General features: G+C 36.5%; 2 protein-coding genes across 2 annotated transcripts in view; one reads left to right on the plus strand and one right to left on the minus strand.

Annotated features, from left to right (window-relative positions):
* LOC140141428 (Fanconi anemia core complex-associated protein 100-like) overlaps positions 1 to 26,695 on the minus strand; it is a 42,343-nt gene that overhangs the window by 5,574 nt on the left and 10,074 nt on the right. The window contains 4 exon segments of the mRNA XM_072163278.1: positions 907 to 1,872; positions 3,043 to 3,191; positions 3,193 to 4,224; positions 5,335 to 5,495. Of these exon segments, the coding sequence (XP_072019379.1) occupies positions 907 to 1,872; positions 3,043 to 3,191; positions 3,193 to 4,224; positions 5,335 to 5,495 (2,308 nt within the window).
* LOC140141642 (E3 ubiquitin-protein ligase TRIM45-like) overlaps positions 7,391 to 26,695 on the plus strand; it is a 28,487-nt gene continuing 9,182 nt past the window's right edge. Inside the window, exon 1 of the mRNA XM_072163553.1 lies at positions 7,391 to 7,677. Within this exon, the coding sequence (XP_072019654.1) occupies positions 7,438 to 7,677 (240 nt within the window). The 5' untranslated portion in view covers positions 7,391 to 7,437. The remainder of the gene's footprint in view (positions 7,678 to 26,695) is intronic.

Genomic DNA, 26,695 nt, shown 5'->3' on the forward strand with positions numbered 1-26,695 from the left:
TCTGACAACCTAAAATGAAGCCCCAGTTTTGATCCTTCTAAATCATAGTCTTAGCTAACTACCAATCTGTCCACCACTTTGAACAGGGAGTTTGATCCTGGGATGTGGTAAATTAATACCTTGACATATATGCTATATATTATAATTGCTGTTGAACATCTGATTTACAAAAACAAGGCCATAGCAACACATATATCTGAAATCTTTGAATCCCAGATAAGCTATAGAAAGGTCAAATTAAGTGGGGCAATGTTATTCACATGACAGCCAAACAATTACTAGCTGAGGCACTGCAACAGCATCTGGGGTCCATTTCACTCGACTTAACGAAGCTTCGTAAGTCTCGAAATTGTTCGTAACTCACCACAAGTTGTAAGTTCCATTTCAATAAACTTACATACAAACGGTACCCTTTGTAAGTAAAAGGGATTTACTACAGGGAGTCAGGGACCCTTCGTAAAGTTACGTCTAGTATTGGGTATCCGTAACTTTATACAAACAGTTACGAAGGGTTTTAAGTTTAGTGAAATGGATCCCAGGTGTGTGAACTTCAAGCACCCTCCAAAACCCTTCAGATATATTGGGCTATTCCAGTTGAAATCCATACACCCCAATAGAAAACATGACCTTAAACTCCTACCCAGAGGGTCTAGATTTCAAATAGAGTCACCCATTCAGGTAACCAAATTTGAAATTTACACTTCCTGTGTGGGAGATTAAAGGCCATGATTTCACTAGGGGGTGTGTGGATTTCAACAGGAATAGCCCATTTTGTATGCCTGTGGGCTATTCCAGTTGAAATCCATACACCCCCTATTGAAGACATGACCTTAATCTTCCACACAGGGAGTGTGAATTTCAAATGGGGTTACCTGAATGGGTAACTCCATTTGAAATCTTATTTACCTTTGATTTCTGTCATCTCTGTCTTAATACCCTCAATAATCTCTTCTTTAAACATCACTATTGTTGACACAGGTCCATCACTGGCTAACCCCTTGTTACAGCTCTTCCTATTGGACAAAGGTTGTGTACTTGATACTGCTTCCAGAGATCCATTCAACCAATCATAACCAGTGTTATAAGTTGTTTGAACTGATTCATCATGCCCACCATGCAGCTTATTGATACTTCTTTGAGTTGGTCTTAACAACATTAGAATGTCAACTGTGCTACTCGCAAATGTGAGTACAGCACCGGACTCGTTGAGTTCTATCTTACTCTTCGGAACATGACTCACTGCACATTTTCCTAACACATGATCTGTAAAGTCACTTATACTGAAGTAAAGCTGCCATCTTATTTCTAGTGGAAATTGAAGTGGAACTTGAGCAGAATCTAGTTGAAAAACAACCGTTACACTTTTCCCGTGTTCAAAGTCTTTTAATTGCACAGTTCTTGTAACTTGATTACAAGCATCCCTCCTGACGTCATCGACGGGCCAGTCGACATTCCCTGCCATGCACAAAACAAGCGACCAACCATGTGACAAGACAAAGCCGCTCCTATTGGTCACTTTGCAATGCAGATTCACATGACACCGACTCCCGTCATCTTGAAATACGCATTGGATTTCGGTTTGAAAGACAGTTGCATCCCTGGAATCAAGATGGCCGCCTAGCAACCGTCCTGCCAGATGGCAAGCCTTACTTAGCTCTTCTATTACCCTGTCCTGGTTGCTAGATAGGATGGAAAGCTGCTGCATCTTAATGGAGACATTGTTGATGGCATGAAGCAGTTCTTTCATTCTTTGTCCTGCTGCTGCAGCTGTGGTTGGCTGAGACTGGTTGCCGTGGGAATCCATTGTCAAAGGGAAATTGATGAGAACAATTTTACCATTTGCGAGTGCAGTCATTAATTGCTTGTGAATAGCTGTGAACATAACAAACAAACAAAAAACATTGTTTTATTTTTGACAGGTTATTACAGGTTATATACGAGGGGGTATCCAAAAGTTTTTGACATCACCCAGAAGTGAAAGAGCTATACCGATTAAATTTTGTCAGTGTAATCACTGGTCCTTATGTACATTATGGTCCAAAAATGGGCTCATAAGTATGTTTACTTTCTTCACAGGTGGCGCTAGATGGGAAGTAGGCGCATAACCTTTTCATGATAAGATCCTCCACTTTCTTGAGTTTTTTCACTGTGGCCGCATCATCCGTAAGTGATGGACGTCCACTTCTTGGCTCATGTGTGAGGGACATGTGGCCAGTATGGAAATTCCTTTTTCAAAAAGCAATAGTGCCATATGATGGGCAATCATCACCGTGAGATTGCTTTCATTTCATCATAGATTTTCTGAGCATTGTAGGCCTAACCCTTCAAATGCAGGAACTTAATCACGCCATGCGTGCCTCAGTTTTCACCATCTTGCAGGTTATGCGCCTACTTCCCATCTAGCGCCACCTGTAAAGAAAGTAAACATACTTATGAGCCCATTTTTGGACCATAATGTACATAAGGACCAGTGATTACACTGACAAAATTTCATCGGTATAGCTCTTTCACTTCTGGGCGATGTCAAAACTTTTGGATACCCCTCGTACATGCACCGCTGAATAAATTACCTTTCAACACTGTTCAAATCTATATTCCTCAAAAATGCTTTCAACAGTTAAAATAAACGTTGAAAAACAAAACAACAGATACCAGAACCAATACTATAGTATTTGGCAAGGTACTTTTGCACTGCCCAACCACTCTTCCTGAATTTCTTTATCTTGTAAAAAGGACTAGGTCACACAATGCTATACAGCTTGTTCAGAAGATGAGGTGCCAATGTGATTCAATTATTTAACCAGAACCACACTTCTGTCTCTGGAGTGATCCTCCTGTGTGGAAGATTAAGGTCATGTCTTCCATGGAGGGTGTATGGATTCAACTGAATCACATCTTTTTATAGAATGTTTTTAAAGATTCTTTTTAAACACCCTTACATTCTTGGTTGCAAAGTTAAGATTTTTTACAATGCAGTAGCCGTTTATTCAGTGGATCCAGATCATGTCACATAATATTACAGAATTTTAGCAAATAACTTACCACCATTTTGTAGTGTTGATTTCAGCACACCTAAAGCACACACACGTCCAACTCCAAGTGACGATGTAACTATTGCACACTGCTCTCTCCTATCAGCTTTATCTCTTGTCTCACTACTGCACTCAATTGTCAATGCAAACACCGCCCTCTTTGTGCTATACAAAACATGCGTTGCCAGTAGAACAAGGTGATATTACAGGCCCTGAGATGCAGTGTTCATCATATTGCACTTGGCTGGTTTCAAGCTGATTATGCTTTACAGTTACCACTTTTCCTTGATAACCAAGTAAAACTAGACACTGGGAACCAGATTTCTTATCCCGGTCATCATTACAATTCAATGAAAAGATATCAACAACAGCTTCCTGAAGGTGATACAGCACATTTCCAGTTAAGCCTGACAACTCACTGGTCTTTGTCACTGATGGTTGTCCATCAACTTCTGCTAGTTGGTTCCTTAAAGACTTCAGTGCCACCTGGTATATCCTTCCATCAGGCAAACCCAGCATAACCACAGGTGAGTCTAGAAGGTTGCTATTTGCACCAAACAGGTCATTATAAAGAACGTCTTCTAAAACCAGCAACTTGTTTGGTGTAGATCCACTCCCTGGTCTCAGTTGTGTTGAACTTGATATAACACATTTCATACAATGCTTCTGATTGGTCGATTGCTCTGATAGGTTTGTGTTAAGACTATTCAAACCGCCAATCAATGTAGTTCTTTGAGTTGTATCAGTCTTAGGAAAGTATGTTCTGTATACAGGAGTCCTCTCACACACATGAACACACATCTTGTCCCCACCTTCCTGAACAGTATCTAACGAAGACAAAGTTTTCATCAAATAAACTGATAACGTCCACCCAGTTTCCAACTCTGCACATGTAACTAAACAATTATTAATGACTAGAAAATCTCTCAGGTTTTCCTCTTTAAGAATGATACTCTCTTTGCCAACCACAGTGACTTGTACAACATGGCCACTTGTACAAGATGTTCCTGCACCTGCTTCAAGACCATCTCCAGATGGATGTCCTTGGTTGCTGTTGGTAATGGTGGTCTTCTGGTTTGGATCCGCTAGAAGATCAGCAAAGATGTCCATTTCTGCTGGTACCTTCGCAGACATTGAAGGTGCGAGTGACTCAGTTGGTAATTGCCTTTCTTGATCTCTTTCCTTATGTTTGCTGTAGTTTCAAAATAATAAGAAACCAAAATAGAGAGATTGATCAATGTTAATGCTCTGCATGATGGCCCATATAGGCTTCAACATAAACATTTTTCAAGAGATATTTTCTCAAAATATCAAGAGCTATCTCAAGAGCCGCTAAACCAATGCTGGGCTTGTTTATACTCATAAAAATAAGTTTGAATTTGTTTTAAAGAAAATTTGGAACTTGTCTTCTGCAGTCGACACCTCTCATTTGACATGGGAGAAAAATGGATGCAACTTTTAAAGTATTAGTTGTAGAACAGCAATGGAAGACAGGAAATATATGGAGGGCTATCACAGTTCGAGGACACCACTCAACATAGGCAGGTAGGCAGGCAGTGTAGAACATTTTTTTATTGATTTCTTACTTTTTTCTCCTTCATTTGACACCACTCGGGGTCATACGTTTATGGCATTTCGAGATAAGTAAGTAAACAAGAAAGAAAGATACACTTCTAGCGTGTACCTGCGATCCACCAAAACGGTTTACAGTGTGAAAACCTCTTGGTCTGACCAGTGGCCAGATCCTGTACTTGTGTTCATGTTCTTCATCACAAATTCCATCATGGTTTACTATATCAAATTTTCCCTTAGGCGATGAAAAAAGAAAACTCCAGTTCTACGGGCCACGGCTACGAGTTTGAACAAATTGGGGGAAAAAAAATTTCCTGTACAAATGAATGCTGACCCAAATTTCGGAAATTTCAGGAATACACGTACAATTTCTTTTTTTTGTATTTTCTCAAATTGCAAATTATTTACAGAATTTGGTGATTTTTTGGGTCATTTTCAAAAAAAAAAAGAAGAAAAAAAAAGGATGAACATCCGACCCAGCTTGAAAGGTAGAACAGGATTTCTTTTTTTCGTCGCTTTATGGGCCATTCCAGTTGAAATCCACACACTCCTTAGGGGAGACATGACCTTAATTTTCCACACAGTGTGAATTTCAAATGGGTTTACCTGAATAGGTGAATCCATTTGGGATCTACACCCCTTGTGTGGGGGGATTAAGGTCAGGTCAGGGGGTTTGTGGATTTTAACTGGAATAACCCAATATGGAGCATTAGACCCAAGCGTAACTCACCTTTTCTTTTTCTTCTTTTTCTTCTTCTTGTCCTGATCAATTGCCTCAGCAGCTTTGTACAATGCAATGGAGCCATCAGAGAGCCCAAACAAGAAATAGCTGCCTTCTGAGTTGTTATAGGAATTACAAGTAACACATGCATCTGGTAGCTGCAGGATTGTCTGTTGATGAAAGAATAAACACAATTATTATGTTGGGCCAGGGAAGTGAGACTAACAAGAAATAGCTGCCTTCTGAGTTGTTATAGGAATTACAAGTAACACATGCGTCAGGTAGCTGTAGGATTGTCTGTTGATGAAAGAATAAACACAATTATTATATTGGGCCAGCAAGGGAAGTGAGACTTAACAAGCAGGCCCAAGTTCAAAATTTAATTTGGAGGTGCAGGACTTCCAAAAAAGTAGACTTCTTTGGAATAAAAAAAGCACTTAAGTGCATTTTTTGTGTAAAAAGTGGACTTTCCCTTTTCTGGGATTTTAAATGCCTTATCACCCCCCAAAAAGTGGACCTTTTGTCATTTTTTCCCACTCGTGGATCTTTTTATTTGAAACTAGAATTATGCAGCTCGTAATTAAGGTGGCCCCCACACAAGGTGTGTAAATAACAAAGGTTTGTTAATAAAAATAATATTGCATTGAAAAAATTACCAAAAGTGGACCCTTTGTGGATCCGCACACCCCCTGCAAATAGCTACCCCTGTAACAAATAAGAATTGTTGACTGTGTTTACAAATACACTTGGGCTATTCCATTTAAAATCCGCACTACCCCTGTGGAAGATTTTGAAAATATCTTCCACAGGGGAGAATGAATTTCAAGTGGAATGAATACATAGGCAGCTCCAATTGAATTTCATACACCCTCTGAGAAAGATTCTACCTGAATCTTTCACTGAGGGAGGGTGGGTTTCAAATGGAGCTGCCTAATGTGTTCATTCCATTTGAAATCCATACTCCCCCAGCAAAAGTTATTTCCAAAATCTTCCACAGGGGTAGTATGGATTTTAAATAGCCCATCATAATGATCTCCACACAACTTCATTTATAGATATCGATAAATATATCAATTTGTAAACACAGCCAAGGTCAAATTCAAGTGCACCATATAGATAAGTGTATTAAGGTGGTATTAACTTGACTTTACACATTATTCCTCCAATTCCCTCTAGCAGTGAGAAAAGGAATACAGAAACTACACTTCAGCCTTTGCCATTTTAGGAGAGCTAGAGGATTGCTCCCCATCACTTCCCTCAAATAAAGCTGAGGAGAGAATAAAGCCTACCTTTGGTGTAAAAATAACAACCACTGAACCACATAATACAGTACAGTAAAAATGCTCTCCTAGTGCTCTCTCGTAGCATTCAAAGAGAGCGATTAAAAGCTCCCCTGCAAATTTCAAATGCCAAAGTTTTTTTTTTTTTTTTTTAATTCAAGTTTCTGTATTTTCAACTCTACATTATTTTTTGAGAAATTGAGAATATCATAGGCGTAGCTCCGCTCCGGGGGAGGGGGTGGTATAGACCTCCCCCAATATTTTTTATGGGGGGTGGTCCATACAATAACCACCCCATGTTGGCACCTGTATGTGGGGTTCTGACCAAATTAACCTCATATTTGGCCAGTTTAGCCCCAGGCCAAAAGTGCAAATTTGTGCATGCTCCACACAAATTTATTCCACTTTTGCACCATTTTTCATCAGTTCAGCTTCAATATGGCAACATTTTTTGCACGCATTTGTACGTACCATAAACTTATTCTGTCACCAAAAGGTGCTGGATTCACTATATACTTCAAGAATTTTTTCAAACTCCACCCCCATGTCAAAAAGAAATGTGTTCATATTTTATATTTAGGCCACTTATCCCAAGACCGACTGCACTGCTCTGTGCTGATGCTGATTAAGCTGCATTTTATCATGCAGTAATAACACAAACCTGTTACCAAAAAATAATATATTAACAAATCAATCACCTTAAGCTACATGTATGTTTAAAATGATAACAAACAAGAACAAATGATTATGAAATAACGGCACTTACGAATGCACCGAATTAGAATGGTGACTTCCACCTGTCTCGACTAGTAATATCTCCAAAGAGAGATCAATGGCACGCGCATTACAAGTCAGTAAAGTAGACAAGGATTTGCGTAAATGTGGTATTTGTCTTGGGTCTCTCCGAAACCCTCGCAGATTACTTTGTCAACATTGCTTTTGTGAGGACTGTTTGGATGACTGGATAGAGCACCAGGGAAATACCGGTATTATCTGCCCATACTGTAAGAAACCAACACCAAATCCTCTGGAGGGTGTCAAAGGAATTCCGGCAGCTATTGGAATGGCAGAGGTAGGTGAAGTATAACATATGTATATAATGTAGTTGTCCACATCCAACTTCAGTCCCAGAACAACGCCAAATATGGATTAAAAGACCTTTGACCTTGGATGTACAACAGCATGTTATGATCTAATGGGAAACTGTGCACATCAACAAACACCATTTCTATCAAAAAGGCAACGGCCGATATAATTTGAAACCACATAAATTACTAGAGTTGGTTCTTCTCTTGGATTTGGACCAAGCTTTAGAATATCGAATGTTGCGTTTTGAAATAAAACAAACCAGAAATTTATCACCCATTGTAAAAGATATGGCACATGTACCGAATACATGTACATACATTGGCTGACCTTGTGGATTTCCTGGCCCAGCGACGCTAACCACATAAGGAGATTATACGATTAACCTAGTGCAGCTATTGTCATAGCAGGGTATTATTATGTAATACTCCTGATCCATATTTGGCACTCTCTTGGACTGAACTTAGTTTCATCAGCACAGACATCGTTGGACAATAAATAGCCCTGAAACACATAGATGAAGATCGTGATGGTCCCCAGTAAGTTAATCCGCACAGCATGCTTGGTGATTGGGAGCCAACATGACACGGCAAACTGCGGGAAGGTTTTTACCCACAGTAATTGAATTTGTGTGGCTGTACTTGCTATCGGGGAAATGTACACAACAAATTCCCACCGTAGCGAGATAGACACCCATATGATAAAGGCACAGGGGTTGATGTACATAGACTGCTCGATCACTTGTTCAAAAAAGTTCAAAAAAAGATAACTAAGTCGAAGCCAACCAATTTGCATGTACTATATGAACGATAATTGTACAAGGATTACTTGGCGACTTAAAAAATTGAAGAAAAAATTCGCCTTCGGCTTAAAAATCTGGTAAAACTTTTAAAAAAAATTTATGAAAATTCAGCTCAAAATCCAAGATGGCGGCCGTAAACTGAAAATTGTCAGAAGAAGAAAACTAAATCGAAGCCAAGCCATTAACATGTCTCACATGATAGGTAATTGCATACAGATTAATTGGGGACTTTAAAAAATGAAGAAAAAATTTGTCTTTGGTTTCAAAATGCACAAAATGGCAAAAATCCAAAATGGCGGATATACGAATAAATGATCAGGGCCAACACCTGTGAAGGATGCAATGATGGGATGTTTCTCACTATATAAAATGAACACATTTTATGAGACCCCCTTTGTTCACCCTGTATCAAAAGCAAAGTTTTTGACAAATTTTCTTCATCAAATTGGAAAAATTCATTTATGTACTATGAAGAAATGCATGTATATACTGTTCAATTGTTCATGTATATAGTGCCTAAAGTGTTTTACATTTATTCCCCTGGAATATCAAAATCACATGACTGTCTATATGATAATGGCACTCGGTATGACTTTTTATTTTATTTTGAGAATAGACTGGCTAAAATAGGTTGATAATCAAGAAATAAAAATAATTTACAAGATCTGGATTTGCTCGGGGGCACTTCAATTTGAAATGGATATAGGTGTAGGGCTGACACTTTCGCACTAAGGGCAGGCATGAGTCTGCACTTTCCTAAAAAAAACTGAAAAAACTGAAAATGCTGCGTGAAATTGGGCAAAAAGTACCAAAAACAGGCTGAAATTAAATAAAGTTGCGGAAATTTTGACAATAAAAAAAACTGAATTCAGTTTTAAACTCAAAATTCTCATGCCTGACTAAGGGGCATTCGGTGAGAGCAAAATGTAAAAAAATATGGGGTCATTGGGTGAGAGCATTTGGCATTTGGTAAGAGCAAAATGCAAAAAAATATGGGGTCATTGGGTGAGAACATGACCTTTTTTTAAATGGAATCTTTGGGTGAGAGCCGAAACAGCGCAACAGATACCTCGAAAATTGAATTTCTAGTTCTAAATGGCTTCAAATTTCTTTGTTTTTTCAAAATAAGTGACAAAATCAGTGATAAATGAAAGTTGCTTTTGAAATTGAACAAGTAAGGGTTTTTGGGTGACAGATCAAATGAAAAAATAGGGGGTCTTCGGGTGACAGAACATGTGTTCGTAAAAAAATATGGGGTCTTTGGGTGACAGCAACGCTCAAAAAGGGGGTCTTAACAGCCCTACATATGCGTCACCTCCAAAGTTGGATTCCCCTCCTCCCCGGTTTGCTCTACTCATTGAGGTACATTTCACCACTCAACTCATCTTTCACTACAGAACACTGAAATGGGAGAAATGCATTATGGGAAGCATCATATAACATACCTTTTTTGCTGCTTGGTGAGGGGGGTGATAGAGTTATGCAATCTAATATTTGGATATCAGTAGGTCTATATTTTTAAGTTACGCAATCTAATATTCGGATATCGGTAGGTCTATATTTTTAGAGGCGACACTCTAAATAAATGAATAGAATCTATTCAAATTTGAATAGGTAGACATGTACGCCGGGCACTTAAGAGAATCTATTCAAAATGAATAGAAAATTCTATTCAAATAAATGATCCAAATTCCATTCAAAAATGAAGAGGTCACTTGTCAGAAAATGAATAGTTTACTAGTTACAGTTGATTAGAATTAATCCATCTAATCTAATTTATTTGAATCTATTTGACTAGAATCTGGTTAAAATTCTAGTCATGTTAATTTGGGGAAATGCGTCATCTCTTGTCCGCTTCACGCTAAGAGAGGAACACTGTACGAATCAACACTGTGGTGTTAAATAGCCATCGAGTGTATTTGATAGCATGGTGACACGTATTACAGAAATTATCTATAAAATTACGGTCTTAAAAGACGATGGCAGAAAATTATAATGTATTTGCTTGAAAATATAAATTCTATGGTGTTAAATAGCGTTTGCCCTGTGTTCTTCACCCGTGGTTTTGTTTCCTATTATTTCAACTGAGATTCCAACGTACTTTTAAAACATAATGAACACAAAAATACAGATGCTAGATTAATATATCAATAAAAGTGGATTTCTTACTAGTGCCTATGTCCCCACCGTACTGTACAAATGTGTAATGGCGGCCGACCAAGAAGCAAAAGACCCCGGATACAGCAGCGTCGTGCACTTTTGACCAATGAAATCCTCATTATCGTTGACGTCATTTTGATGAGTGTGTCGATTCAAAGTTTTCTGCGATGTTGATACTAAATCGCATCAAACGATATGATTCGATTTAAAAATGATAAGGATCTATTCAAATTGATGAGTTTCTATTTAAAAAAAAATGAATAGACTTTCTATTCAAAAAAATGAATAGGCTGTCATTAGGGTGTATATTGGCATTGGTTTACCTATATACAGTAAGCCAAAAAATTAAGGTACCAGTTATGTTTACCCCTGTATATCCTAAAAGAAGACAGATTATATCATAATTGGAACCAGCAGCCAATAGCTGCTCTTTTAGCTCGAATTTAAGACAAATTGTTCAAGAAATAAAGTAACGATGATCCAAAACCCCAAGGAAGGTGCCAATTTAAAAGTTGCAGTTTCCTCCATTGCATGCGCTATTGATTTGTACACAAAGCGTTCGCGAACAAGGGAACTAGCACTGTGCTTCCATTAATTAGCACATTAAAACTAGCATCATGCTTTCATTGATTAAAACACAAAAAGTGCAACTTTTGATTTTGTCTCTTTAGTAGTTTTTAGATCACCGTTTCTTTAATTCTCAACCAATTTCAACAAATACGGTCTTGAATTGGAGCTAAAGAGTTAAAGTATTAGCAGCTTGTTTTAATTTTGACATATTTGTCTTTATTTAGGATATACAGGGTGAACACAACTGGTACCTTAATTTTTGGCTTACTTTTACCTTCATGCAATTAATTGATAAGTTTCAGGTAAAAAGAAGCTTTTTTGGCAATGCTAAATATGCTTATAGAGATTGTAATATGGGTAGTTGTGAAGAAATTCCGACCCAATGGTCATTTATTCCGTATAGGAAAAAAGACGCATGAATTTTTCTATTTTTGAGAAACTATAAAAGCTATTGTAGGACATGTTTCGATATGTGTAAAAGAATATTTGAATATTAACTGTACATCATATATAGCGATTCGTGATACCCAATCATGCTTCAGTTTATGTGGTTTAGGAAGCAGAGAATTTATTTCAATTTTATATACGCCAAAATATTTTCTGAATAATAAAAATTAACACTGAATTGATGGCCGGGGGGGGGCACTCAACTTTAGAAGTGACGGGTATGTGCCTACCGGCGTCGCGAAGTAGGGGCCTATCGGTAACAAAGCGTTATTTAAAAAAAGGGGGTCATTGGGTACAAACAAAATAAAAAAGGAGATGATTGGGTATAATATTTTGAAAAAAGGGGGTCATTGAGTATAAGATTTCAAAAAAAGGGTCAGCGGGTAGAAAATTTTGAAAAAATGGAGCAAAATTTTGAAAGTTTCGGCATAATTTTGAAAAAATGGAGCAAAATTTGAAAGTTTCGGCATTATTTTGTTGCATTTTGATGATGCTATTCTAGAAAATCTAGAAAAAAGGGGGTCATTGGGTAGCCGCAACAAAAAAAAAAGGGGGTCATCGGGTATGACTTTAAAAAAAAGGGGGTCATCGGGTATAGTCGACTTCAAAAGAGGGGGCCTATTGACAGGCACATACCGTCACTTCCAAAGTTGAGTGCCCCGGGAAATTTTACGTAAAATTTACGTAGGTCCCCACTAAAGATTACTGTTTAGTCTTTATGGGAATTTAATCTTTTAATATCTGAAAGAACTTTGGGGACCTCGTGGACTACTTAATCCAGACCGTCTTACAAGAAAAATGGTAGGCTAGGCTCCCTACCTTGCAGGGCACGTGCATGCACAAAATGAATTGTGTATGTATCATAGGCCCCTCGTATTGTTTGTATGCGCCTGAGAATTCAACAATATTAATAGGCCTAATGGTAGCTCTACACATTAATGTTTTAAGCAGATAAAATTCCAAAATATGGTACATGATGCAGTCATGTCTACAGTGGAATTCACCACGACCTTTGCAGGACTTAAACCCCATTAAAAGCTATTAAACCAAGATAACACTCATTGAAAACAGCTCAACTGATTAAATCATATCTTCTCTGGTTAAATACACACAACATATGTTTCTGCTTTACATGTACAATGGAGCAATGAGCTGGTATTATAGTTTCAGTTGGGTGAACGATTATAAAGCTTAACGCTAGAGAACATTTCTGTGTGGGCTTTTGTTTACGAAATGAGACAATACTCTGCTTATTGTTAACCAGCGTTCTTGAAAATGAGAAGCATGGTGGTTTGCAGACTTAACACGGGTTGGAAATAATTTCTTCATATTTTTTGGTGTTATCTGTCGTTTACATATCCTTCCTAAAACACCAAAGTACGAATATTTCCAAACATCTAAATTAGCTAAAAATTTAGGACATGTTACAAAACTATATTTTCTAGAATTGGCGGTTATTTTTCACACACCGGCGTTAACTAGGCAATTACCCATACTTTTAACGTCGCTATTTGTAGAGGTTACGCGTCAATGGTAAGAGCACTGTGTATTGTGTATAGGAAAATGGACAGTAACTGCAGTATGACATTTTCTGTCTTTGCTTGTCACGTGGTATGTTGAAGTAATGAAGTAATTGAAGTTCAAATGTTCAAATTTTCAAGATGGCCCCAACAAGTCAGTTGGCCGAGCGGTAAACAGGGTACAGGCGCTGGTAATATGTCGATACTGTATACATGATAGCGGTGCAGCGTGGGTTCGAGCCCCACCTCTGCCGAACTAAATTTCCTTTTTTTAAATTTCATAGTGTGATAGGGGAATGTGGCTGGGTGAATTTATGTATGACGAAGAGTGGTGTGGGTCGATAGGTTCATCCCCTGCAATGGTGATCCCCAGCCCGACTTGGGTCTCCACTCTTCATTCTAGCTTGTGCGAAGATTTTGTTTTTATAGGCCTATTTGTTTAAAACAGCATCACACTAACTCCCACAGCCCACACCCCCACACACAACGCGTGGGCATCATAGTATAGACATATGATATCCCTATTATCATTGATTAAATATTTTGAGCTCAAAATAAAGTTTTCTAACGTGAAACGATAAGAAAACAAATTTGACCCCACGCGGAAGCAATTCCGGTTCATACCGATCGGGTCTGTGTGTTCCCGGCCGGGTGTTGCCATAGCAGCGTGACAGCATCGTGTGTTGACCAATGAGAGCTGCCCTCTCGTCTGCGCTGGTCACTGTCGTGGTGTTTTGTCTTCATTACATTATTGGTTTCCAGAATGGATAGACACAAAATTTTAATTCGGCGAGTGTCCACACCCGGTGTCCACAGTGATAGACTCAATTCCTTTCATCATTGGTTTCGTCAGTAAGCTTACCATAATTAGTTTATTTAAATGGAAAAAACCAGTCTAATGAAGGAAGCTACAATAAGGCATTTAATTTATGCCGTGGACATGATTGCTGAAAAACGAATTTTTAAATCATCGGCGCAATGCAACGTCATCAGATTCAGAGCAAGCCAAGTTGCACACGGCAGAATTAATATCAAAAAATACGGCTGCCGTACCAAACAATTATGCAAACGAAAGCCATACAGCAGTTGAACAGGCGCCGACTTGATAAAATGAATTCCAACCAATTCCATTTCAACGAAAGCCTATGGAAGTTGGTGATGCATAATACATTGTGTGCATAATTCGTCCGATAAAGAATTTGTTTACAAACCAGACCAAAATGACGTCCATGGTTTCTAGATGTACGCCACAGCGAAATGCCGGGTGAGAGATTTGCTAATATCATTTCAAATATATCCAAGAAATATAAGTCATCATGCATTTAATTTCATCAATAAATTCATAAATGTGCCGGAATTTATGATTAAAAGCCATCAGAATTATTGATTCCTTTCAATTTCAAGAAGTCAATAGACATAAACATGTTGAATTGGTAAATATACCCATTGATAAAGTACTTCATTAATTATTCATGAGTTTGTGGGTTTTTCCCGGAAGACAGAAAGGTGTTCTTTGCCATAGTTTCATTTAATGTTCAAAACTTTACAAAACATGCATACGAACATTTTAACAAAATAATAATATTATGGCACTATGTTATTGTTAACCCTAGCAAAATGATGTATTAGATTCAGTGAATTGCCCATAATTAAGAAGTTTATAATAAGTTTATGAATCATAATTTAGTTAAGATTATCTCCGCCAGTTGCGAATGCAAAAACTGATTTCATATATTTATATCTCATTGATAAAAAAGGTCCAAATGTTTATTAAATTAGAGGAGCTTAAATAAAGCTCTCGCTTCAAAATATCAAACAATGTGGTTTTTATGAACAATATCACTGATATATAAAACAAAATTTTGAGTGGTAGTAAAATAATGGATTGAAATTATATTCTGGAAGGTCGAACGTTACCGCAACGTTTAGTAAGAAAGTGGAAATACGCTTGAAATTGGGACAGAAAATTATCAGGCCTGATAGCATTTTAAATATTCATTGGGTTAGACTACTGAAAAATACAGTATTAACCAAGTTTTCTTATATGTTTTCTACTCATAATTTACATTCAATTTGCAATAAATAATTCCGCCCGGATGTAAATAACACGCAAAATCTTTAAACTGTCGACATCCAAATCGGGAGCAAAACAGTAAAATATCAATGACGTATCGCTGGAGGAAAAATGTGTTTACTAGGTCACTACAGAGGTCAAAATTCTTGCCACGTCATGTCAATAACCGCGGGCGATTGGTCGGATGTCATGAGTGATGTACGAAGTCATGAATATTGTCAAGGTTAAACAACAAATAAAGATAAACAAACAAGAGTGTTCATTGTCTTGCCGACGAAATCTGAGGGAAAGAAAATGTTTGAATGATGTTAATAAATAATATGCCTGCCGGTGGAATTGCAGAACGGTATAAAAAACGAGCAGTCATGCACAGGTATCGTCCGGTGCGGCGAGGCTAGCTCATAATATCGGGGGTTAAAGTAATAATTAAAATTTATATGAGCTTCATCATCTTCGATCTATCATCTTGTGAATTGTGATTGCGTTCATCAAGTTCACGATCGAATTTTCTCAGTCATTGAGTTGTACTACCCTTTTACTAGAATGGTTATCGGAAATACTTTTAATAAATAGAGTTCTACCTCTTCCAAAAAATTATAATAAAATAAAAAAAAAAAAAAAAAAAAAAAAAAAAAAAAAAAAAAAAAAAAAAAAAAAATTATAATAATGGGAAATCTTGGGTAGGTTTGTTTTAGGTTGGGATCAGTAGAGTCATATCATTCATAGTTGCATACGCTGGAAGTAGGGAGAATTGATGCGAGCGTCCATGCCTTTGGTTGGTGGTTGGCGTGAATACCTTTTACCAGCTGTTCCACTTGAATAATTTGATATTTTATATTCAAAATTCCATGTGGCAAAAACTCCAACATTTCAAAAGACCCCTGACGTCATACGTCATTTTAATAAGAATGCTGTCCTAGCAAACTAGCAGAAGGTAGTTCATTTTAAATTAATATTGTCTAGCTAGATTAGATTGTGTTAGCTGATTCGCTAATGGTTAAAAAATATACTTTTATATTGTGGTGGCAACTTTTATATTTGGTTGATAATTGTATATTTTGGTTGATACTTTATAATTTGGTTACATAGAAAATTCGGGCGATGTGAGATTAGAGCAAAAAAAAAAAAAAAAAAAAAAAAAAAAAAAAAATTAAAAACTTGCAATATCCAAATTAATAGTTCATGAAATTGGTGAAGAATAATGGACAAAAAATAAAACAACTCCCAACAACAAAATAAGGATACATCGAAAAAAGAAGTTTAACACAGTATCAGTGGTACTATGGGGCAAGCAGCTGCTAGCGAAAAATAATTGTGGTCAGGCAATAGGTTAATGCCAATATCATTAATAAGCAGACACCGAAAATTCTCTGCCCAGTCATAGGTCGATGTATTATGTGCAAGGTATGATGTGACAAGGTATGGCGTGCAAATCGTTTTGGGTTTTGAGAGCTGGAGAATCTGTAAGGTTATTAATTATTTTAAACTGTTGTGTTTTGGTAGTTTACAGCATCTTACGAATGGTAGTGAGCTTTGTCAAAAACTGCATTGCTCAATTCATAGCGAGTGTGTAGAAGAATTAAAATATCACAGATATACTTTGATAGGTGTTGGGGTTCTTTAGTTACGTTGTAAAGAGGGCTGAAACAACAACACCTTTGTATAACGTACATAACTCATTAACAACAATAAATTAAGCAAGTTTGCAATGTATACGATTGTAGAATGAACTTTTGCAAAACATCAAGGTGTTATTTTTCAATAACATATTGATCTAGATAATGAAAATCGAATTTTAGGTTGCTTCGACCAACAATACCTCGTCTACCCTTAAGGGCGTGCAATTAGGTCACACAAACACAAATTTTATAGCAATTGATGTTGAAATCTCAGGGTCAAGCATGTTAATTACAACTATATTCCATTCAATGGAGCAATAGGCTTACATCACGTCAGTTACCATGGTTACAATGTTAAAAGAAGTAAAATTGGGTTCTCTGCTACCTCTTTAGCACCCCTTAGCAAGTGATGTTGTTGAAATTCCAGGGTCAAGCAGGTTAATTACAGGTTTTTATATGAGTTCAGTGCAATGAATGAAGTTGATTGGTAGAAATTATGAGGTAGGCCTACCAAGGGTCAAGGGTTCGAATCACAGGTCCGGCTCTTTGTGTCCTTGAGCAAGACACTTCACTCTACTTGCTCATCTACTCTAGGTTCCAGAGTAGTACAGCTTGTCTGTATGCAGTGCGACAATACTCATACATATGAGGGAGGCACTTATAAGGAAGAAGAAGAAGAACTTGAGAAATTACCATTAGGTATCTATTTGTAGTAGGTCTGAGTAGGTCACTAGGACATGGAATTCTGATTGTTAAAAACCCATGGGGTCCGACGGACATATAATTAATAATTATGATGTTCCAGGTAATCTCTGAGAATGGCGTCCTTGGCAGTTTTAAGCCTTATTTTGACATTGGAGTTGTTTGGTTGATGTTGAATTAAATTTATTGCCAATAGAAAATTGAGAAATGTAAACTGCAGGTGAAGTGGAAGTCTCAGTTTAAGTGCTATCGTTATTATAATGATGAAACAACAATTATGGCGTTGTTGCGAATTGCAGATTCATCATTTAAAACCAACAACAACAAAATAATGTACATCAAAATTTAATGCAAACAGTATTAGGGCGTAAAAAAGCTAACTAATATTAAATCTATTTATATCATTAAACACTATAAAATCAATTTATAAACTCGGCAAGCTATGAAGTGAAATACAATATAATAATTACAGAATTAAGAGCACACTAGCACAGAATTACACGACAAGAAAATAAACATAACAAATAGCACAACATTTCTAACAATACAAATTTATAAGAGTGAAATAAGGTTAGCAACAACTTTAAACTGTTGCGATTTGGTAGTGTACGGCATTTTGCGAATGGTAATGAGCTTTGGCAAAAATTGCATTGGTTGCTCATTTCATAGCGAGCTCGTTGAAGAATCTATATTCACAGATATATATTTTGTAGGTCTGTGGTTCTTGAGTTATATGTTAAAAAGGGCTGAAACAACACTTTTGTAAACGTAGATAATCCATTTAGCAGCAATAAATTAAGGAAAATTTCAAAAATTGTAGAAGGAACCTTTGCAAAAGATCAAAGTGTTATTTTTCTATAATATATTGATTTTGATAATGGAAATCGTTTAATCGTTTGTACAGACAGCAAAAGTACCTTTCACACTCCAGGTGTGATAATTAAGAACTATATACTTGCCCTACTGTTTCCTTTTCATTTTGTTCTACTTGTTACAGAAAAGATGAGCATGTGGGTAATATGGGTGCGACAGAGTATCTCGTGGAATTGTTTACTGAGCAGACGATATGTGATTCAGAGGTTGAGGACAAGACTAAATGAAGTGTAGTCACGATGTTGGGCCACCCTGACCACAATTACCATATACATGAACAATGAAATTCGTCAGAGTTAAGACAGCCCAAATATTGGGAAATTACCATATCCATAAAACGAGTGGTATAACTTTTAATGAGAATAGATAAGTGACAAGACATTTGTTTGACCATATTCTACAAAGTAAACTGAATGAAGTGTTTATGCAGATGGAGTTTATATTTTGCAAAATTCACACAAAGGCCTGGTCAACTGAGCAGAACTTTATAAAGATAAATGCATGGTCAAATGGTGAAATGGACAGACCTGTGATGAAAATTAGTCAGAGTTGAGTTTGCTTTTCTTCAGAAGCATGATTGTTTCATATGCATTATTAAAAAGTATTTCAAATTATGCGACGCTTTGGTCAGCTATGTCTTATGTTACGTAGCGGGATGGAAGGAACCAGCACCAGGTTGGCATGGGATAGCTAGACAGGGGTCAAGTACTATGTCCTCAGTTTTCTTGTTCATCAAATTCTAAAAATTAAATGTGTTCAAGTTTTATGTTGAGGTTGCGCAGCCGGCTAGTTATCACGTTGATTCTGCATTCCCCCTTTGACATCCTACATGTTTATGTACAAATGTTCACAATTCTCAGAATTTCACTTCAATAACCAGCGAAATTCAATACATTACCCTTCAGGTGCACTGAGAAGCATGCCAAAAACGTATTAATCAGCATTCAGCTCTGATTTATGGGGGGGAGGGGGGGGTTTGGCAAGTTTCTCAGTCATTCCATTCCTAATAAACTTGTGTGGAGATGTTTGTTTTCTTTTATCTTGCATCTTCCACTTATATGCACCTGTATATCTATATTTCATATTAATATCAGTTAATACTGTATGCACTAATTATATAATGAAAAACTGATAGAGTGGAAAGTTTCGGCCATTATAAAATCCCTTTGTCGGGTTATTTGTGGGCTCCACGTTCCTCAGTAATGCTTACTGTAGAATAGAAATTGGGTTGAGCTGCTTTGCTCTTATTCTGGAGTTCCCTTTGAATTTGCGATTGGGATTCATTTCCTCAGTTGGTTTACTGTCGAACAAAATTGGGTTGAGTATTTTTACTTTTATCTTGGAATCCCATCCTTTTGATTCTTCTCTTTTTGAACTTGCTTGATTTGGGATTCATGATTCCTCAGTTGGTTTACTGTCGTACAGAAATTGGGTTGAGTATTTTTACTTTTATCTTGGAATCCCATCCTTTCTGATTTCATTCCAGGGTTGTGTACAAACCCTTTGCTTGTAATGATATAATGGCTGAAATCTTTGTTTATGAAAATAAAATTATTGTCTATCCTGATGGCCAATAAGTATTACCAAAATTTGCTGTTGCCTTGTGTGTCATTGTCTCCGTCTGGGGTTAATAAAGTTTTCTAACGTGAAACGATAAGAAAACAAATTTGACCCCACGCTGAAGCAATTCAGTTCATACCGATCGGGTCTGTGTGTTCCCGGCCGGGTGTTGCCATAGCAGCGTGACAGCATCGTGTGTTGACCAATGAGAGCTGCCCTCTCGTCTGCGCTGGTCACTGTCGTGGTGTTTTGTCTTCATTACATTATTGGTTTCCAGAATGGATAGACACAAAATTTTAATTCCCACCCACCTCTCCCAATTTTAGGGGAGCCTATGTGTTTGTCAAATATGTTAATGCAAGCACATAACGTTATTTCAAGCAGATCATAAGTTGTTTTTAAAAAAAGGCAGGTACTGCTTTCCTTACATAATTAAGGAAAACAAATTAAATAGTTGCACGATTATAAAGCATGCTTTAGGCATGCTATTGGAGCACAAATAAATATATGGGTAAAGAAAATTTTTTATGGGATTTGGATTCTTCAGTCGGGTATTCACTGTAGAACAGAAATTGGGTTGAGTATTTTTACTTTTATCTTGGAATTCCATGAGGATTTGTATTAATTTTCCCCTGGATTGCTTTGGGATTCAGATTCCTCAGTAGTGTTACTGTAGAACAGAAATTGGGTTGAGCATTTTGCTTTCATCTTGGAATCTCAAATATCTTTGTTGATATAAAATAGCAAATAAATGATAAGCTCCCGACATGCACGGTCAAAATTCATTATAATGCTAATTTTTATATATAATAGCAGCATAAAATTTAACTGCAGCTTATTGCATTATTACAACATCTGTTTTCAAAAAAAAATTCTAACATAGAAAGGAGTCCTCACAGATGACAGACTTATCGATCAAGAGTTAAACATGTCATGTTTAATTACATATAATACTTAGAGGACAAGCTATAAACATGTATTATACAAGGAGATGTTTGTTTTCTTTTATCTTGCATCTTCCACTTATATGCACCTGTATATCTATATTTCATATTAATATCAGTTAATACTGTATGCACTAATTATATAATGAAAAACTGATAGAGTGGAAAGTTTCGGCCATTATAAAAATCCCTTTGTCGGGTTATTTGTGGGCTCCACGTTCCTCAGTAATGCTTACTGTAGAATAGAAATTGGGTTGAGCTGCTTTGCTCTTATTCTGGAGTTCCCCTTTGAATTTGCGATTGGGATTCATTTCCTCAGTTGGTTTACTGTCGAACAAAATTGGGTTGAGTATTTTTACTTTTATCTTGGAATCCCATCCTTTTGATTCTTCCCTTTTTGTACTTGCTTGATTTGGGATTCATGATTCCTCAGTTGGTTTACTGTCGTACAGAAATTGGGTTGAGTATTTTTACTTTTATCTTGGAATCCCATCCTTTCTGATTTCATTCCAGGGTTGTGTACAAACCCTTTGCTTGTAATGATATAATGGCTGAAATCTTTGTTTATGAAAATAAAATTATTGTCTATCCTGATGGCCAATAAGTATTACCAAAATTTGCTGTTGCCTTGTGTGTCATTGTCTCCGTCTGGGGTTAATGTAGAAATATACACTTTGAGCTCATCTTATAATAATAGCTATAACAGGGCAAGGAAAGAACTAGGTCACTTTATTATTACTTGATTCATGTCGTATTTTATTCATAGGCTACATGTCGTATGTATATACGGACGTTGAAACTTTAAAAAGTAACAGTCTTCAACGAATTTAGATATGAGCTCTTTGATGTCCACTCCCCAATCAGGGAATTCCCTTTTAACAAAGGAGCACCTGCGTAGTACAAGGTACTGCAGCAAGGTTGCACTCGTTCTACTTGAAGTGGCTTCATGTATTTATCATGCAGCCTATTATAAATATATCTATTTCATTCAAATACAGGTATGTATTTAATATAAAAACAACATTTGAGGCTTTAGGTATTTTAGTCTCAGCTCAAACCAAAGTAAGAAAGTTTGAATTCTTATGTACCGTAAACGTTCGCCTAATGGCGCACATGGCTCCTTTGCCTTGGGGTAAATTTCATGTACAAAGAGAGAGCTACCTCCTCTAAAAATCACAACAAGAATTAAGGGTGTGTGCATGCCCTTATTTGCTGGTGGGAATTTTGTGGGAGGGCGCTTTAAGTTTGTGTCTAAAATACCAGTTATATCAAAGGGGCCCATAGCGCCATTAGGCGAACTTCCATTGACAATACAACAATATTCGTGTTGTAAAGTAGGGTAAAAAGATCTAGGCCTCAAGAAAGAAAGAACAGGAATAAATAAAGAATAATTAAGGGATCTAAAATGAGCGTTTATTGCGTTTCGACAGTATTTTTTGTGGGACATGAGAGCACCTCAGACCTATCGAATTGCATTCTGAATACGAAGCATGTCTTTCTGATATCAAATAATTTTCATTTTTGAAAATCACAATATAATACAAATTTTATGACAAATTATAAAAATTATAACATATATATAACAGTCCTCGAAGTAAATTATATAAATCTAATGATATATTCTTAAAGTGTATGTAGCAGGAGGAAAAGCCGACGGTCAATTGAAAATTTTGACCTTTCATATTGAAGATATGGATTTTTCCCCAAAAGACCAAATTTTTTTGGTGTTTTGGGAAAAAATCCATATCTTCAATACGAAAGGTTAAAATTTTCAATTGATCGTCGGCTTTTCATCCCACCTACATACACTTTAAGTATAAATCATCAGATTTATAAAGTTTACTTCAAGTACTGTTAACATATGGAAACCTTTTTGGTAAAAAGGACCCTATTGAAATTGGCCAAAACGCACAAGTCATGCTTAGTGAACACAGGATCGATTGTGTCAATATTGGTCAACGAAACTCTGTGTGTTACTTTGGACGAGTCCATTGCTGAATGGGTGTAATGCGCTGGCTGTATGAAGTGCCTTTCTTAATAGAGTTCTTTCATTGAAGTAATTATAATGATATAGAGTTTAATCTTGAACTAAAAACACAAAGAAGTTGGTCAGATATTCTAGAGTTTACAATTTTGTACTTATTTATTGTCGTAAAATACCAACACAACATCACAAAACGTCACGCTCACTCCCATCACTATATGGAAAGGCCCAGTGATCATGGAGATTTCTGTATCAGTCGTAGTTTTTGTATTTCAACATAGGGCCTATGACTCGTTTATCGTTATTTTAACCACTTTATATTGCGTTTTATTGGAAACAAATACACACCTTTATTCTGTATTACTTATTTCATCATAATGTGGTTACAGAATAATATAAAATTGAAAAACTTCATTACAATTTGGCTACAAATCCGGTAGAATCTACACAGCCTTTCCGGCGAAACTTGTCCACGCTATACAATAGCTCACCCATTACCTCCTCCGCAGTTGTTTGTTTACTTCCTGGATCGATAGGCTTTGCACATTCAGTGCGCCGAAATTCGTATTCTGTGTAAACGACTAGGATGCTACATGAAGTGCCGTAGTAAATTTTGCTCTGAGTCGAGTTCACGATTTCTTCTTTCTTTAACAATTTCCGGATCTAAATCTTAAGCCACCAAAATGAATATTATATCAATAGAAAGCCCTCATTCAGAGGAAAATTCACTCATGAGAAGTAATCGATTAGATGGCGCTGTTTATTTATATGGGAAATACAGGGTCTCTTTTTTTCAACAAACGTGCATTTTACACAGAAATCTCTGCGATTTTTGACTGAAAATACAAAGTTCATCCCAAGATATCCGGAAGTAAACAAGTTCGGAGGATATTTGTTTTGATAAAAATCAAAAGATCACAGTATTAGCTCCATTTAACTAGCGCATGTAAGTTATATCATTTCAAATTACGTTTCGGTGGCAATAGATGTAAAAAAAGACCCGATTTTAGGCCGTGTTTCCATAGGAGTTCAAGCGTGAAACAGCTCTGAAAATTTTAGTTCCCCAAAGGATTCAATATGATATCAATTTTTAATGATTTGCCATAAAATGTGTATTAAATTGCGAATTTCAAAAAATCAAAATTATTTGATATCAGAATGTCATTCTTCGTATTCAGAATGCAATTCGATATGTATCATGTGCTCTAATGTCCCAAAATAAATACTGTCCAAACGTTCATACCCCAGCCCTTAAGGACATAAAGAAAGAATTTTGCCCTAATGAATTTTTAGAAAGAGCTGAAGCAAGAAACTGAGTTTCACAATACAATCCTTTTATAGTTCGAAATGTGTGCTGCCGACAGAGTATGCGTCCCTTTGTGTGGTTCAGTTCATGGACCTAAAGACCCGGTTTAACAAGAATGTTAAAATTATGTTACGCCAATCAAACATTTTTTAGGCCTAATATAGAAACTAGTAGGCCTACATACCACATATTGTTATTGAAAACCTGTAAGGAGAACAGCAACCCTTCACAAAAGAGAAGCTTAATTTTAGTGGTTACCTAGGATACCAACACCAGTAGCGTGCGCCAAAGGGGACAGGGGATGTGCCCCCCTTTGTCAAAAAAGTTCGGGAAATAATGCACCCAATCGGGGAAACTGGGGAATTAGTTATTAAATTTTAAAACAGTCAGAGAATCGAGACCCTGAAATGAACCAGACTTTGAAAACCTGCGAACGTTACTGCCAGGCCCGTGCGCAGGATTTTTTTTAGGGGTGCTGATTTTGAAAAAGTGGACTTTTTTCCAAAGGGGGGGGGGGGGCGATTTTGTGAAATGTGGACTTTTCCCCCAAATTTGGACCTTTTGACCAAAAACCATAAAAACCTGATTTTTTGCTTCAATTTTGGGACTTTTGTATACTTTTGCAAATTTGGGAGGTGCAGTCGCACCCCACCCCCCTCTTGTCACGGGCCTGGTTACTGCCAAACACACGCCTATATTAGGCCTATACATGTAAAACATCATAGATGACTTGGAATAAATGCAGATAAAGCAAATATAATGTAACCTTTACAACAATAAACATATACACGCCTAAAATAACTCTAAAAACCCTAACATGGAATTCAAGACTTTTTGGTAGTCAATTGAAAAATTCCAACTTATTTGTGTAATTTTAGATACCCTCTATAGAGGCGATGGAATTCAGATTTTTTTTTGGTAAGTCAATTGAAAATTCCAACTTTTTTTTTTATAATTTTTAAAAACCCTCTATACCCCTCCATGGAATTCCAGACTTTTTTGTTAGTCAATTGAAAAATTCCAACATTTTATTTGGGTATCTTTAGAAACCCTCTATAGAGGGCAATGGAATTCCAGATTTTTTTTGGTAAGTCAATTGAAAATTCCAACTTTTTTTTGACAATTTTTAAAAACCCTCTATACACTCCATGGATTTCCAGATTTTACATGCACTAAACAGGGCCGGAAATCCAGGTTTCTTCCTCAAGTATGCTTTGGAATTCCAGACATTTTAGAAAAAAAAAAATTTGCCCTCTATAGGGGGGGTGCATGTTTTATCTGGAATAGCCCAATGGTGATCAAGACTAAGCCTTTTTATTAATCTCATCAGCTACATTTTGCTCAGCTTAATTTTAAGATCACCGAGTATTTTGGTGTATTTGTTCACAGTAGAAAAATAAATCTGCATAGCTATATAACTTAGGTCTAAAATGCCTAACTTTTTGACATTGGCAATTTGGTCCATTTTTAGTGACAGAGTTTTTTCTTCTAAAAATGGAACATACAATGTCTATTATGATGTTGTTATCATTTAGTGATAGAAATCATATTCTACTATGAAATGAAAATTAAGCATGGGTGGTTTTGCTTTCATTTAAAAAATGGATGTCTTTTCTTTATTAGAAAAGAATAGACCTATATCTTCTTTGTCTAAAATGCCTAACTTTTTGACATTGGCAATTTGGTCTATTTTTAGTGACAGAGTTTTAAGCATGGGTGGTTTTGCTTTCATTAAAACGGATGTCTTTTCTTTATTAGAAATTAATACACACCTATGACGTCGCGCTATTGTTTTACCGCTCCATTATTTTCCACGAATGGAGCGATGATTACAATAACACGCCATTCGTAAATGCCTCTATTTTTTCCTGAAAAGCAAACACTTTTCAGGGAAAAAGTACTAGCATTTACGAATGTAATGTTAATAACAATTGCACTTTCGAAAAGCAACTATTTGCGAAAAGTGCAGTATTGTTATCATCACTTCATTCATGTAAAATAATGATACGAAAAACAACAAGACAAAAATTTTCATTTAAATACAATAAATTAAGGAAGCGGATAGCAACATTTGCACATAATTGCTATGGGACCTGAGAGCACATCAGACATATCGAATCACATGCTGAATACGAGGATTCTTTCTGATATCAAAAAATAATAATAATTTTGATTTTGAAATTCGTGATTTTATGGCAAATTATTAAAATTTCATATTTTTGAAATTTAACAGTCCTCGAAGTAAACTTTATAAATGATATGTACTTAAACTATAGGCCTATGTAGCTGGGATGAAAAGCCGAATATCAATTGAAAATTTTGACCTTTCATATTGAACATAAACATTTTTTTCCAAAAAGACGTACAATTTTTAGTGTTTTGAGGATCTATATCTTTAATAATGAAGATCAAAATTTTCATATGATGGACAGCTGTTCATCCC

This window comes from Amphiura filiformis, chromosome 19, assembly GCF_039555335.1.
Source record: "Amphiura filiformis chromosome 19, Afil_fr2py, whole genome shotgun sequence".
NCBI classification, from domain to species: domain Eukaryota; kingdom Metazoa; phylum Echinodermata; class Ophiuroidea; order Amphilepidida; family Amphiuridae; genus Amphiura; species Amphiura filiformis.